At 39.6% G+C, this 14,996-nt stretch overlaps 2 protein-coding genes across 4 annotated transcripts in view; one reads left to right on the forward strand and one right to left on the reverse strand.

Moving 5' to 3' along the window:
* Ppp2r3a (protein phosphatase 2 regulatory subunit B''alpha) overlaps nt 1-14,996 on the reverse strand; it is a 130,747-nt gene that overhangs the window by 26,197 nt on the left and 89,554 nt on the right. For both annotated transcript variants that reach the window (XM_035443894.1, XM_027414304.2), the window contains 2 exons: nt 4,362-4,448; nt 1,003-1,159 (listed from right to left, as the gene is read on the reverse strand). In XM_035443894.1, coding sequence (XP_035299785.1) covers nt 1,003-1,159; nt 4,362-4,448 — 244 coding nt within the window. The remainder of the gene's footprint in view (nt 1-1,002; nt 1,160-4,361; nt 4,449-14,996) is intronic.
* Nucleotides 1-14,996, forward strand: part of LOC103162924 — a 98,708-nt gene that overhangs the window by 17,903 nt on the left and 65,809 nt on the right. The gene's annotated exons all lie outside the window — the stretch shown is intronic.

Below are 14,996 nucleotides of genomic sequence, written 5' to 3' on the forward strand. Positions count from 1 at the left end.
ACTAAAATTTATTCATTGAAAATTTCATACATTTATACAATGTATTTTGAGCCTATTCATCTACCATTATCTCTCTATAATGCCAAGTATCCCTTAGTCTGTCTCTTTCCCTATTCCATGCCCCCCCTTTTGGCCATTAAACCCATGAATCCATGTGCTTCCCATATGCCACGTGTGTGGGGCTTCTGTGGGGGCATGGGCAAAATACCCAGGGGAGAGTGAGTCTTCTTCCCTCACTGACGATCAGCCACCAAAATCTCAGTCAAGGGTGGACCTTAGGGGCCCAACCCCCATTTGTGTAGGAATTTTGTCTGCCTAGATCCTAAATTCTGATTTAACTTTTTAGAAGAATGAGGTAGGTTTAAATTATCAATCACTAATTTTAGAAAAAGATGAGGCAAATGAATGTATCTGGCATCTGTTTAGTTATTTATATAGTTGAGGTGTTTTTGTTGTTTGTTTGTTTGTTTTGTTTTTTCGAGACAGGGTTTCTCTGTATTGTTTTGGAGCCTGTCCTGGAACTCACTCTGTAGAGATCTGCCTGCCTCTGCCTCCTGAGTGCTGGGATTAAAGGTGAGCACCACCACAGCCCAGCTAAGTGAGAAGGTTTTTAAACAGATTTGCATATGTATTTGATCACCATCTAAATGATACCAATTACTACAAAGACTTCCCGCTTTTCAAACTGTGCTTACTTACCTCCATACTCCTCTGGTCTCTTATGTTTAAAAAGTTACCTTTGGCTAGGCGTGGTGGCGCACACCTTTAACCCCAGACCCAGAGGGAAACAAGTAGGCAGCTTTCTATGAGTTCAAGGCCAGCCTGGTCCCAGAGTGAACAAACAAAAAAAAAATTATCTTTGTTCATTCTCATTTAAAAATTATTGGTCCTATAAAGAGACTTATTAATAGAATTTAAGAAAGGGAATTTCTCATAACGAGGGGAGACAATTTATACAACTTTGGAAAAAGGTTTAGTTTTAGTATCTACAGAACCACTCACCCTGGTCATTGTATCGAGATAGATCATCCTGGCTGATGTACAGGTCATGGTCACCATCTAGTTCCCAGAATTTACAATAAATGACATAGAAATGCTCATAAGAGAAGTAATCTGTGATTTGGTTTATATCTTCCTCTTCCTCCAAAAGGGCCAGAGTCTGAAATGGTATGAATAAAACAATTTTTAAATGATGCACAACTAGTTGTGGCTATTATAGAGTCTAGAAAATATCTACTCATTAATTAAATTTTTGCTTTTGGTACCAAACCAGGAACTGTGTGTGTGTGTGTGTGTGTGTGTGTGTGTGTGTGTGTGTGTGTGTGTGTATTCTCCCTCCTTCCCTTCTCTCTTTTTCGAGACTGGGTTTCTCTGTGTAGCCCTGGCTCTCCTGGAACTTGCTTTATAGATCTGGAGAATAGCCTCCACTTGCACTCCCTTGCTGTGCTGGGCTTGCGGCAGCATTTTTTTTTTTTTTTTTTTTTTTTTTTTTTGGTCAGAAATAAATATAAATGGGCTAAATTTCCTTATTAAAATATTTTTGATCAAATACAAAAAAATCCCTCAAACACAGTGAGTATATATACTGTCCATAAGAGATATGTCTAATGGGGCTGATGAGATGGCTCAGCAGGTAGGGGCGCTTCCTTCCAACCCTGATGAATTGAGTTTGATTCCAGGGTTCACACTGCAAAAGGAGAGAAGAGATTTCTGACTCCTGACCTCCACCTGCTCATACAACCACATGTAAATGTGATAAAAAATTTAAAAAAGAAGTATGTTCAAAATAAGAAGCTTATAAAAGACACACAAACATACTAGCCAAGTGTTAATAAAAAGAAAAATAGCTAACAATACTAACTGGAAATAAAGTGGAATTCAAGACAGAAAACATAAAGGACAAAAAGGACTATCTTGTCATATAAATATATTACTATGATAAATTATTTTTAAAATGTATACAATAGGAAATGATTTTATAAATTGAAAAAAATCAGTTATATAAATCTGTTTAATGGAAGATTATGAAGTAAGCAAAAATTGAATTATAGTCTTCATAAACACAGAAGAAAACCACGATGTGGTCTAAGTATAAATTAACTCCTGTTGTTGGTTGCCATCCTGCCCTGCTTGGGTCCCCTAAAAACAAGGGAATGAGGAAAGGACAGAGAGACAAACAGTACACACACAGTAAAGCTGGGGTTCTCTAGCACTACCCTGCTAGATGGAGAGACATGGAAGGAATCCCGAGGTATTTTTAAGTGAAAATAAAACCCAACCAAATTTATATAGTAAGTATCCTCCCCGCATACTCTAAAAAAGAACTTTTAGGGCCAGTGGGATGGCTTAGAGGGTAAAGGCACCTGCTGCCAAACAAGATGACCTGAATTTGACCCCTGAGACCACTTGTGGGAAGAATCAACTCTGGCAAGCTGTCCTTCTGACAACAACATCTGAATTCTACTCTCAGTTCTGCAACCTACTAGCTGTGTGCTTTTATGCAAGTTACTCAACTCTACTTACCTCGTTATATAATTACAAAAAGAATTTATTAAAATAATAAAGATTTAGGGGCTTCAGAGATGGTTGCATCGAGGATCTGGGTTCAGTTCCCAATGATTCATAACCTAGTTTCATGGGATACCACACCCTCTTTGGATCTCCTTGGGAACAGGCATGCATGTAGTGAAAATCCATACATAAATGTGAGAAATTGTTGGGCAGTGGTGTCGCACGCCTTTAATCTGGTACTTGGGAGGCAGAGGCAGGTGGATCTCTGTGAGTTGGAGGCCAGCCTGGTCTACAGAGTGAGTTCTAAAACAGCAAAAGCTACACAGAGAAACACTGTTTTGAAAAAACCAAAGAGGGATGGGCTTGAGAGATGGATGGCTCAGCAGTTAAGAGCACTGGCTGCTCTTCCAGAGAACCCAGGTTCAATTCCCAACTCCCACATGGCAGCTCACAACTGTCTGTAACTCCAGTTCCAGGGGATCTAGTATTCTCACACAGACATACACACAGGCAAAACACCAATGCCCATAAAAGTAAAAACCAAAGTAGGGAAAGATATGAGACATTATCGTAATTTCTGAGTTATTAAGGAAATTTCTGCATTCTTAACCCATTTCATAATTAAGAGCCCAGGCAAGTACCAGATAACAACCAACAATGATTGTGATGATGACTTCATTTTAGAGCAGTGGTTCTCAACTTCCTAATGCTTCGACCCTTTATTACGGTTCTTTATGTTGTGGTGATCCCAACCATAAAATTATTTCATTGCTGCTTCATAACTGTAATTTTGCTAATGTTATGAGTCATGCAACTCTTGTGAAAGGGTTGCCCAACTTCTAAGGGGATTGCAAGTCTAAGATTGAGAACTGTTTTAGAATAACAAATTGTTTGTCTATCCATTATGGATTGCTAATTTGTTAGGTCTCCAATACCTTGTCTGTCTCAGATGAAGATAGGAAGAATAATAAGGTACTGTTATCAGTATAAGCATCATTTAGTATGATCCACTGAAAATACATATATTTTTTTCTTTCAAGTGTGTGACCATTTCATTTTCCTTACATTTATAGAAGCTTAAACAATATCAAGATTACCTCAGTAAAAGGCTCCCACTAGTGGTAAATCATTTTTTTGTTTGATAAAATAACTGCATACGATGTATTATTTCTAGCAACAGCAAGGTAGAGTCATTACTAAAGAAATCAAGTCCATATACTTTTCATTTCTTTGGTAAACCCATTTTCCAACCTTGTCACTTTCACGGGGGTCACTTCATTGTTCAGAAGTTATTGAACACAAGGCACTTTCTGTCTCTGGCTTTGACTTGTGCTGCTGCTTACTGGAAACCCTTTCCCATTGCTATTTTATCTTGGTAAATGCCTGGCATTTTCCAAGATGAAAAACACATGCTGATCTTTCTGAGGCTCCCTCTGCCCTTCTCTGCACATCTGTCCGTTGAGGTGTGGACGAGCATTTCTGCTTTTGTTTCACACTGAGTGCGTTCAGGCAGAAATCCCATATTAGTCTATCTTCTTTAACAGCCCCTCCCACCACAGTGCTCACAGCCTGCAAGCAGTGATAGTTAGTGTTTTGCAATAGGGTAAGAAAAAATATTTAAGTAAAATAAAATTATTAAATTGTTGTTTATGTGCCGGGCGGTGGTGGCTCACGCCTTTAATCTCTGCACTTGGGAGGCAGAGGCAGGCAGATCTCTGTGAGTTCGAGACCAGCCTGGTTTACAAGAGCTAGTTCCAGGACAGTTTCCAAAGCCACAGAGAAACCCTTTCTTGAAAAACAAAAACAAACAAAAAAATTGTTCTTTATGTATCTTTATATGAGAGGCATACTTGCAAAAAGTTGCTTTTCCTTATCTCTGTTGAAGTAATTTTTCCACTCCAAGATCTGTTGACTGTGTAGAATATCCTCTGAACAACCTGGTTCCAAAAGGAAAACAAAACAATTAAAAAACAGTTCAGATCTCTATTGCCCTATGTTCTGTTGAAACCTCCACCTCGCCCCTGCATTGCATGCTCTGGAAGCCCCATTCCTGTCTGTCTCCAAACCCCACCCTCTCAGAGAATCTCCAACAAAGAAAAGGCACCAAAAGCCCAGCTCCACATTTCTGATGACTTCCTCCCCTGCTACCTCCAGCAGCCCAAGCCCTGCCCCACCCCACACCCCAAGCATTCCAGCTTTTGATCATACTGGGGCACAAACCCAGCTTTGCCTACAGGCTATGCAAGTTCTCTGCTTTAGTTTAGACATATGGCTTCCCTGGCCTTGTTCTCTGGGACTGGAGGACCCACTCAAGAGTCGATTTGCTCAAATGAATCTGTTGTAATACTTTTTCAATTTGGCTTGAACTGGCTTACTGTAACGGCAGGGAAACCTATTATCGGGGTACAGAAAACCTAATATCTTGGTGCCAGAAACACAGGAGTTGAACCTTTCCATCTGGTGGACCACTTCCTTAGGCCACCAATGTGACTGACTTTTAACTTGGGGTAAGTCACCCATTTCCCAGCCACCACATACAGAGGTACTGGGTACCTCTCTCTGGCAAGCACATCTGTTGAAGAGTGGACACATTCTCTGTTTTGGGGAACCTCTGTGTTAGCACACAAGCTTCCAAGAGGCTATCCCCATCCCTACTCCTCAACCCCAAGCTATCTCGTTGGATGTCTTGCCCTAGTCTCTGGTCTCTGGCACAGCTTGGAAATGGGCAACGCTGGGTCTAAATCTGATCCTCAATCACCCCTAGGGTATCTGCTGCAAAATTTATCCAAATTGGGGCTGTCTCAATGCCCCCAAACGCCTGGTTTTCTTTTGCTATTTCTGCTGGTGTGCAGACAAGTAAAACAGTCTGAGCTCCCTTACATCCAGGGTTTTTGGGTTCTGCAATCCCACCCCTCCCTCTGTAATTGGTTCTCAATGGCCCAGGTTTTGTTGGCTAGGATGGCCTTGCCTCCAGACCTGTTATCTGGGGACTTGGACCCTGAGCCCCCTGTCATGACAGAGCTGCCTGAGTCACTGGCACCCCTTTACCAGATCCTGCCTACCCCTCCTACACTGTTACATGCTCCACTCAGTGGCCATCCTTCTTCCCTTTATCGGCCCTCCCTTTTCCCCCCTCCAGGACAAAGGTCAAAGGCCAACCTCCTTTCTCTTAGCCACCCTCCACTCTTCCTCTCCCTCCTCCTACTGCCTTGCCTTCTTCTCTACAGCCCTCCCCTTCTACAGTGTCACAAGCTGTGCCCTGGTCCCCATCAACATACTGGCCTACTCTCTGAATCCTCCTCAGTGGCTTCTAATACTGCCCTCTGCTGCCCCCTCGGAGAAGTGGCTGGAACTGAGGGAACAGTTGAGTCCATGAAGCAACAGTCCTGGTTACACATTTCATTTCTCAGTCATCACCAGATATTAAAAACTAAAAAGGGCTGAGGATGGTTCCCAAACCCCTGTACAGGAATTTATGAAAATGGCTGTTACAGAAGGCTATGTTCTAAGCTCACACCTTGGCAGCTTCCCTAAGGCCATCAGCACTCCTGTAGAGGGAGCAGGGTAAGCCTACAAGGCTCTATCCTGCTGGATCCCAGCCAAAGTCAACTGGGCCAGGAACCTGCTTCAGATGTGGCCAGGAAGGCCATTGGTCCCAAAACTGCCCCAACCCTTGGCCAACAACAAGACCATGCTCTGTCTGCCAGTAGCCCGGCCAATGAAAGTCAGAATTCCCCCAGTGGTGGCACATGCCTTTAATCTGGTACTTGGGAGGCAGAGGCAGGTGGATCTCTGTGAGTTGGAGGCCAGCCTAGTCTATAGAGTTAGTTCTAAAACAGCAAAAGCTACACAGAGAAACCCTGACCACCAGGGGTTAACGATGAATATCAACAACAGAAACAACACAAAGTATACAAATGAATGAAACTGAACAACTTGATACTGAATGAAAAAATGGGTCATGACAGAACTCAAGAAAGAAATTAAAAACCTTTAAGGATTGAATGAAAATTAAAACACAACATACTCAAATGTATTGGACACAATTTAAGACAGTTTTAAGATGCATGTTCACAGCACTAAGTGTCTACATAAAAAACTGGAGAAATCTCATATCAGTAACTCAGTGACACACCTGGAAGCCCTAGAAGAATACCCCAAAGAGTAGATGGCAAGAAATAATGAAATTCATGGTTGAAATTAATGAAATAGAAAAATAAAAACCAAACAAAAATAACAATTAATGAAAGAGTTGTGGTTTTTTTTTTTGAGAAAAATCAACAAAATTGACAAACACTTAGCTAAATTAATAAAAGACTGAGGGAAAATATCCACATTAATAAAATTAGAGATGAAAAGAGGGACATTAGAACTGATACCAAGGAAGTTCAGAGAATCGTAGGCTCCACCGAATTGAGAAACTTAAAATAAATTGATGAATTTCTTGTTATATATAACCTACCAAAGTTAAATCAAGACCAAGTAAACAATTTAAACAGACCCATAACCCCTTATCTCCTAGAGAAATAGAAGCAGCAATTAAAAGTCTCCCAATCAGCCATATAATTTTTTACTTAAAATTTGCCCTGCCTACATGATGTGCCAGGGTAATGCTGGTGCAGAAATTATGGGAGTGGCTAATCAATGACTGGTGTAGCTTGAGACCCCATACTGTAAGAGGGAGTCCATGCCTGATGGGTCAGGACCTAGAGGCTGGCAGTCTAGAGACCTAGGATGGAACCAAACATGACTGGCAAAAAACCCCCCCAAAAACCCAAAAAACAAAAAACCACACACACACACACACACACACACACACACACACACACACACACACACACACACACCCACCCCAAAACCAAAAACCAAACAAACAAAAAAGGCAATGAAATGATTCTTAACGATATTCTGCTATACTCAGATTGTTGCTTAGCCCAATTGTCATCAGTGAGGCTTCACCCAGCAACCAATGGAAACAGATGCAGAGACTCATAGCCAAACGTTAGGTGGATCTCGGCAAATCCTTTGGAAGAGGGGAAGGAAGGATTGTGAGAGCCGAAGGGGCCAAGGACACCACAAGAAAAACCACAGAATCAACTAACCTGGGCTCACAGAGACTGAACAGCTAACCAGAGAGCCTGCATGGGACTGACCTAGGCGTTCTGCATATATGTAATAGTTGTGTAGCTTAGTCTTCTCGTGGGGGCTCCTAACAGTAGGAGCAGGGGCTGTCTCTGACTCTGTTATTTGCTTTTGGGACCTTTTCCCCTCCTAGTGGGCTGCCTTGTCCAGTCTTAATAGGAGAGGAGGTGCCTAGTTTTACTGCAACTCGATATGCCAAAGCTGGTTGATATACAAGGGAAGCTTGCCCTTTTCTGAAAAGAAAGGAGGGGGAGTGGATTGGGGGGGCAGTGAATGTTTGCAGGGAAGAACTGGGAGAAAGAGAAAGGGAGGAGGAACTGTGATCAGGGTGGAAAAAATAAATTAGTAAATTAAAAAAAAAGCAAAGTCCAGGGTGATGGATTTAGCACAGAATTCTACCAGACTCTCAAAGAAAGAAGAATTAACACCAATAATACTCCTCTCCTCAAATTATTCTGCAAAGGAATATTTCCTAATCTATTCTTCTCTCTCTCTCTCTCTCTCTCTCTCTCTCTCTCTCTCTCTTTCTTTTTTTCCTTTCTTTCCTCTCTCTTCTCTCTCTCTCTCTCTCTCTCTCTCTCTCTCTCTCTCTCTCTCTCTCTCTCTCATCTGGTTTTTCAAGACAGGGTTTGTCTGTGTAGCCCTGGCTGTCCTGAAACTCACTCTGGAGACCAGGCTGGGCTCCAACTCATAGAGATCCACCTGCCTGTGCCTCTCAAGTGTTAGGATTAAAGACATGCACCACCGCCACCCGACTCCTAATTCTTTTTAATAGGTCACAATTACCCTGATACCCAAATCACACCCAGAGCCAACACAGAAAATTATAAACCAATATTCCTTATGAATATTGGTGCAAAGATTCTAAATAAAATACTTGCAATTTATATACAAGAATACATCAAAAAGATTTTCTACCATGATCAAGTTGGCTTCATCCTAGAGATACAGTATGGTTCAACATAGAAAACATAATCCAGATTGAAATAAAAAAACCACATAATCCTCTCATTAGATGCAGAAAAGGCCTTTGAAAAAATGCAACATTTCTTCATGATAAAAGTCCTGGAGAGACTAGGAATGTAATAAAGGCAAGCCTACAGCCAATACCCACCTAACAGAAACTCAAATCACTTCTACTATAATCAAGATCAAGATGAGGATATTCACTGTCTCCATTTAATACCTATTTAATACACTACTTGAAGTCTTAGCTAGAGCAGTAAGACAACTGGATAAAGGGAATACAAATAGGAAAGGAGAAGTCAATCTTTATTTGCAGATGATATAATTTTATACATAAAAGATCCTTAAAAACTCCACCAGGAAACTTCTACAGCTGATAAACATTTCCAGCAAATAATAATGTACAAAAATCAGGAGGCTTCCTATATATAAATGACAAAAGACAGACACACACAGAGAGATAAAGTACCTTTCACAATAGCCTAAAAAAGATCTTGGGATAACTCTAATTAAGCAAGTTAGACTTGTGTAATAAAAATTTTAAGACATTAAAAAAATAAATTGAAGATATCAGAAGATGGAAAGATCTTTCATGCTCATAGATTGGTAGGATTAATATTGTGAAGATGGCTATCTTACCAAAAGCAATATAACTATTTAATGCAATCCCCATCAAAATTCCAACAAAATTCTAAATAGAAATTGATTTCAACTTCATATGGAAACATAAAAAATTCAGAATAGTTAAAACAATCCTAAATAATAAAAGAACTTCTAGAGGTATATAAATCCCCAAATGTACTATAGAGCATAGTAATGAAACAGCATGGTATTGTCATAAAACAGACATGTTGTTCAATGGAACTGAAGACCCAGGCATAAGTCCACACACCTATAGACATCTTGTTTTTGATCCAAAAGCCAAAAATACACACCGGTAAAAGGACAGCATCTTCAACAAATGATGTGGGTCAAACTGGATGGTTGCATATACCATAATACAAATAGATCCATATTTATCACCCTGCACAACTCAACTCCAAATGGATCAAGGACCTCAATGTAAGACCAGTTACCCTGAATCTGACAGAAGTGATAAGTGGGGAATAGACTTGAACTAACTGGTGCAGGAAAGGGCTTTCTGAACAAGAGACCAACAACACAGGCACTAAGACCAGAGATAATAAAAGGGATCTCATGAAGCGGAAAGGCTTCTATATGGCATAGGACATTGTCATTTGGGGAAAGCAGCAGCTTACAGAGTGGGAAAAGACCTTTACCAATTATACATCTGATAGAGGATTAGTATCCAAAATATATAAAATATTTAAAGAACAATAAGAAAACATAACCCAAATTTAAAAAAAAATGTGGTATAGAACTAAGCAGAAAATTCTCAAAAGATGAAATACAAATTGCTGAGAAAAAGTTAAAGAAATGTTCAACATCTTCAGCTATCAGGGAAATTAAACTACTTTGAGATTCCCTCTTACCCCAGTCAGAATGACCAAGATCAATAAAAAACACGGTGACACATGCTGGCAAGGATGTGGGGAAAGGGGAACAATCATCCATTGCTTGTGGGAACGCAAGCTGTTACAGCCTATGGAACTCTGTGGCAGTTCTTCAGGAAGCTGGGAATCATTCGATCTCACGGGCCAGCTTGTTTTGAGCATATGCCCAAAAGGACTGACTCTACATTCTACTATAGTGATACTTCCTTATCTACATTCATAATAGCCAGAATTTGAAAACAGCCAAGATGGTCACCAACTGATGAATGGATAATAAAAGTGTGTTATATTTCCACTATAGAATGCTATTTAACTGTTAGGAAAAATTAAATTATAAAATTCCCAGGTAAATGGATGGAGTTAGAAAAGAAATCATCCTGAGGGAGGCAACCCATATCCAATGAGACAAATATTGTATGTTTTCTCTATGTAGATGTTAGCTTTTAAGCCCTCAATATGTGTGTTACAATCTGAAAAACCACAGAGGTTAAGTATTGAGTAGAGGATTAGTGGGGAGGAGAGGTTCTCCCAACGAAGGGGAAATATAAATGAGGGAATATGGGGAGGCACAACTAACACTAAAGGACATTTGAAAACCATATGGAAACATACAACTGTAGAAACTTCTAATGTGTGTGTGTACATATACACACACAGACACACACAGACACACACACACACACACACACACACAGACACAGACACACACACACACACACACACACACACACACACACACACAAATCTAAATGGAGTCACCAAATAATAGACACAATGACTGCCCTAACTAGACTTCTTATGTCACCAAGTTAAATAAACCTCCAGTTCCAGAACTGAGTTATATTTTGTTGACTCTTGGCCTCATGGAAACCCCCAAATGTCACAGGCTATTGCCAGGGGTATTGGCTGTTCTCCACAACCTAATGGTAAGCCCCATTGCTGAAGACAATATTTACATATGTTATTGAACACAGAGAAGTAGAGCTGGTGCTAACTAGAAGCTTCACTCCTACTGGCATTCATGGTATCGGAATGTACTCTGCATGCTATCAGAGGAGAAAAGTATCACCAGATACAAACCCTGGTCATCTGTAATGGTGACTTGCCTGCAAGATACACTGGTGCAATAGTGGCACAAATGTTATGAGAGTAACTAGCCACTTTTTTTTTTTTTTTTTTGAAACAGGGTTTCTCTGTGTAACAGCTCTGGCTGTCCTGGAACTTGCTCTGTAGATCAGGATGGTCTAGAATTCACAGAGATCCACCTACCTCTGCCTCCCAAGTTCTGGGATTAAAGGCGTGTACCACCACTGCCTGGCAACCAACCATTTTTTAACTGGACTTAAAGCCCACTACGTGAAATGAAACCCAGACCCGACATGGCTAAAGTGTCCAAGAACCTGAGACTAGAAAGGTCATAGGCCTATGGGAAAACCTACTACTATTATTCCTCTAAAGGAGCATAGCAATAAAATGACTCCTGATGACATACTGCTATACTTATAGATCAATGTTTTGCTCAGTTCACATCAGTGAAGCTTCTTACAGCAGATAAGAATTAACAGAAACCTACAACTGGTAAATGTGCAGACAGTGAGAGACTTTGGAGCACTCATCCTAAATGGGATATCTTCACCAAAGCTCAGGGGGCTATATGGAAGAAGAAAGCCTGAAGAGCCAGAGTTGACAGATGACTCTAGGGAAACATTGTCTTCCAGATACAACATGACTGATGTACATATGAACCCACTGAAACACAAGGCCTGCACACGTTCAAGTGAGATGGGACCTCAGCCCTGAGATGGGGATGGAAGCAAAGGCTCCTACTTCTAACCAAGAAGCTATCTGTAATTGTTATTCTCTGGTAAAGAAAAAGTCTGTGGAGGCTCACTGGGTATTTAACCATATTTTAAGGTAGTCCTCATGCCTAGGAGTTGTTACCAACATAAAATGAACTCAGTGGCATTCTGTAGACCCTGTGATTCATTTTGCTTTGTTTGGGCTTTTTTTTTTCTTTTGACCTATTGGTCTTTTGCTTATTTATTTTGATTTCCATTTTTGTGAGTTTGTGTGGTATTTTATTTTGTCATGATAAATCTTTCTGCCAAAAGCCGCCTGAGCCCCACTGCCACATGTGAGCTTTTCGCCAGCCGCCCGCCTGAGTTAGGCCTAAATAAATACACAGAAACTTGTATTAGGTTCAATGCTGCTTGGCCAATGACTAGGATTCCTCATCTGTTAGCTCAGTCTTAATTAGCATAAATCTATATATTTTATAAGACTTATCTTATCGGACGCCTTGTTGGCATCCTCCCTTGCCGGTGGCTCACATCCTGTCGCTGGAGCAAGAGTGGAGGGGAAAAGAGAGCCCTTCCTGTTTCTCCTTTGCTTAAATATTAATCTCCTTGCTATGTCACTTCCTGCCTGGATCAGCACTTCTCTACTACATTTCCCAGAATCCTCTTTGACTCCTAGTTCTGTCTACTTGCTGTCTCATTGGCCAAACAGTATTTTATTTAACAATCAATAAGATAAACATACACAGTACATTCCGCATCATCTCCTCTTTTCTGTCTAAATAAAAAGAAAAATAACTTATCTTTTATAATAATTGAAGAAAACCATAACCATAACTATCTGTCTTTAACTCTATCAAAGACCATAAAAGGATAATATATAAACTCTAGAATTGACAGAACATCTCGCTACCTGGACAGTCACCCAAAGTTCCTCTGTAACGTTGGGGCATCCATCTTTAGCCCATAGGCCACAGTGTGTCTGGCACACTTCTCTATTTTAACAGGAACCCTTTAGTATTGTCTTGTTTTGTAAGTTTAGCAGTCAATTTCTTGTGGGTCCTATATGTCCAGTTTATTCAGCAACAAACAGTCCAGGCAAGAGTAGTTTCTTGCCCAAATGGCTAATCTTGTCATGTTGAAAGCAAACTCCATAACGAGTTTTTTTTGATGCCCATCCTCCTTTCTGATGTAATTGGTGTGCCAGGAGCAGTTCTGTCTCACTGCCAAGAAAAACCCTAAATCATTTAAATGCCGTATTTCTGTAGGTCTTTGACAGGTTTGAAGAATACCTATCCATCTCAAATACATCTCTATATCTAGAAAACCTAAATAATTATAAGTTCTAACTATCATAAGTGATTATATAACCTGTATTTAATTATGCATATCATTTTAAAAGATCTGTATAAACATAATACCTAAACAAGAGGAGACATATACATATCACAAAATTGACCTTAAAATTGTATCAATAAATGAAAATCTATACCAATGCAAAGTATTCATCCTATATCCTATTCCCCTTTTTTTCTTTAAAAAAATTGACTACACTCATTATCATTTATAACTAACCCCATTTAAATGAAAACAAACATTTATAAACAATATTTGGGAATATGGGCGTCGTTCTTTCTAAACTGCTTCCTGCTGATTGGGGACGATGTTCATATATCATGATAAACCATAGAAACCTGACCAAGTCCTTTTTTTTTGTAGTCTGTAAGTCTGTATCATCTCAGATTTAGGGGGTCTTGCTTGATCAAATCATATTAGTCTGGAAGGAATCCATAGCTTTTTATTTTTTGTGGAAATATAAGCAAAACCTTTATTTTTAAATAGCCTGTACTTAGACTTAAATTTTGAAGTCAAAGCATTTTTAAAATGTATAAGTTGGATTAATTTAGCAGCATTTATAATCAAATGTATTTTAGCAGCAGTAATTCTTTCCTCGGCAATCAAACAATTTAAAGACAACAATATGGCATATAGTATCTAGATTCTCTCTGTATTTTCCATCTTTATGTGGCTTTTTTTATTACTTTATGTTTACTTTTTTGTTTCTTTTTTCCCCCCCAAGACAGGGTTTCTCTGTGGAAATCTGCCTGCCTCTGCTTCCTTCTCTCACAAGCCTACATATCTTTTTAAATGCAGTGTAAACCTCTAGAGGGTTTTCTTTATCTGGATCTGTCTTTCAAAGAGGTGGGCAGAACACAGTTGGGTGCATAGGGATGTTGGGAGGACCTAGGAGGAACTGCAGGAGGGAAAATATGTTGCATGAAGAGAGCTTCATTAGAAATAAAAAGAAAACCCCAAGAAATTAAAACAAAGTAAGATGGATTGGAAATTTCTGTGAAAAATCTAGTTATTTCCTATATCAAATAAATATACTGAACTAAAAAAAAATCTGTATTCACTGATACCTTAAAGATTCCTTATTTTCTGTACCCTTTGTGAAAGTCATCACATGTGCCTGGGTTACTTTGTACCCTGACCTTTATTTGGACATAAACACTTCTGTTATTTGCTAACAGTTTACTGAATTTAGCGGATTTGAAACTGGAAAAAAACCAGAGACAGAAATGGGAGAAGACTGGAAACAAATGTAATCAGGCTGGAGGTTTGTATGTTGTAGTGTAAGGAGGACTGGAGAAGAAGCCGGAAGCTGCAGTCCCAGAGCTGAGGCCACGGTATAACCAAAACAATTTTATGTAGTATACATAACTCACTTATTTTCCTTACATCTAGTTATTTTTTTCCTCCAAGAAGAAACAATATTGAGAAGGGCAATTTGGTACCCTAGCTTTTCTTTATTTTTCTTTCTGAGCTAGGATTTCACTATGTAATCTAGGCTGGCCTCTGACTTGAAATCATGTCTATTTTTTGAATGTTGCCAACACAGGTATGTATGTGTCCACCACTTCAGTTTAATAGTATAAACTCTGGTTTAATAGTTTGGTAATATAAAAATTATGGATCCTTGTTGGTCTTATCATGGAAGAGGTTAATCCTCCTTTTTAAGCTGTCTATGTTCAAGAACAACAAAGAGTAAAGGGCATCTTTCCAA

Source organism: Cricetulus griseus, chromosome 4, assembly GCF_003668045.3.
Source record: "Cricetulus griseus strain 17A/GY chromosome 4, alternate assembly CriGri-PICRH-1.0, whole genome shotgun sequence".
Lineage (NCBI taxonomy): Eukaryota > Metazoa > Chordata > Mammalia > Rodentia > Cricetidae > Cricetulus > Cricetulus griseus.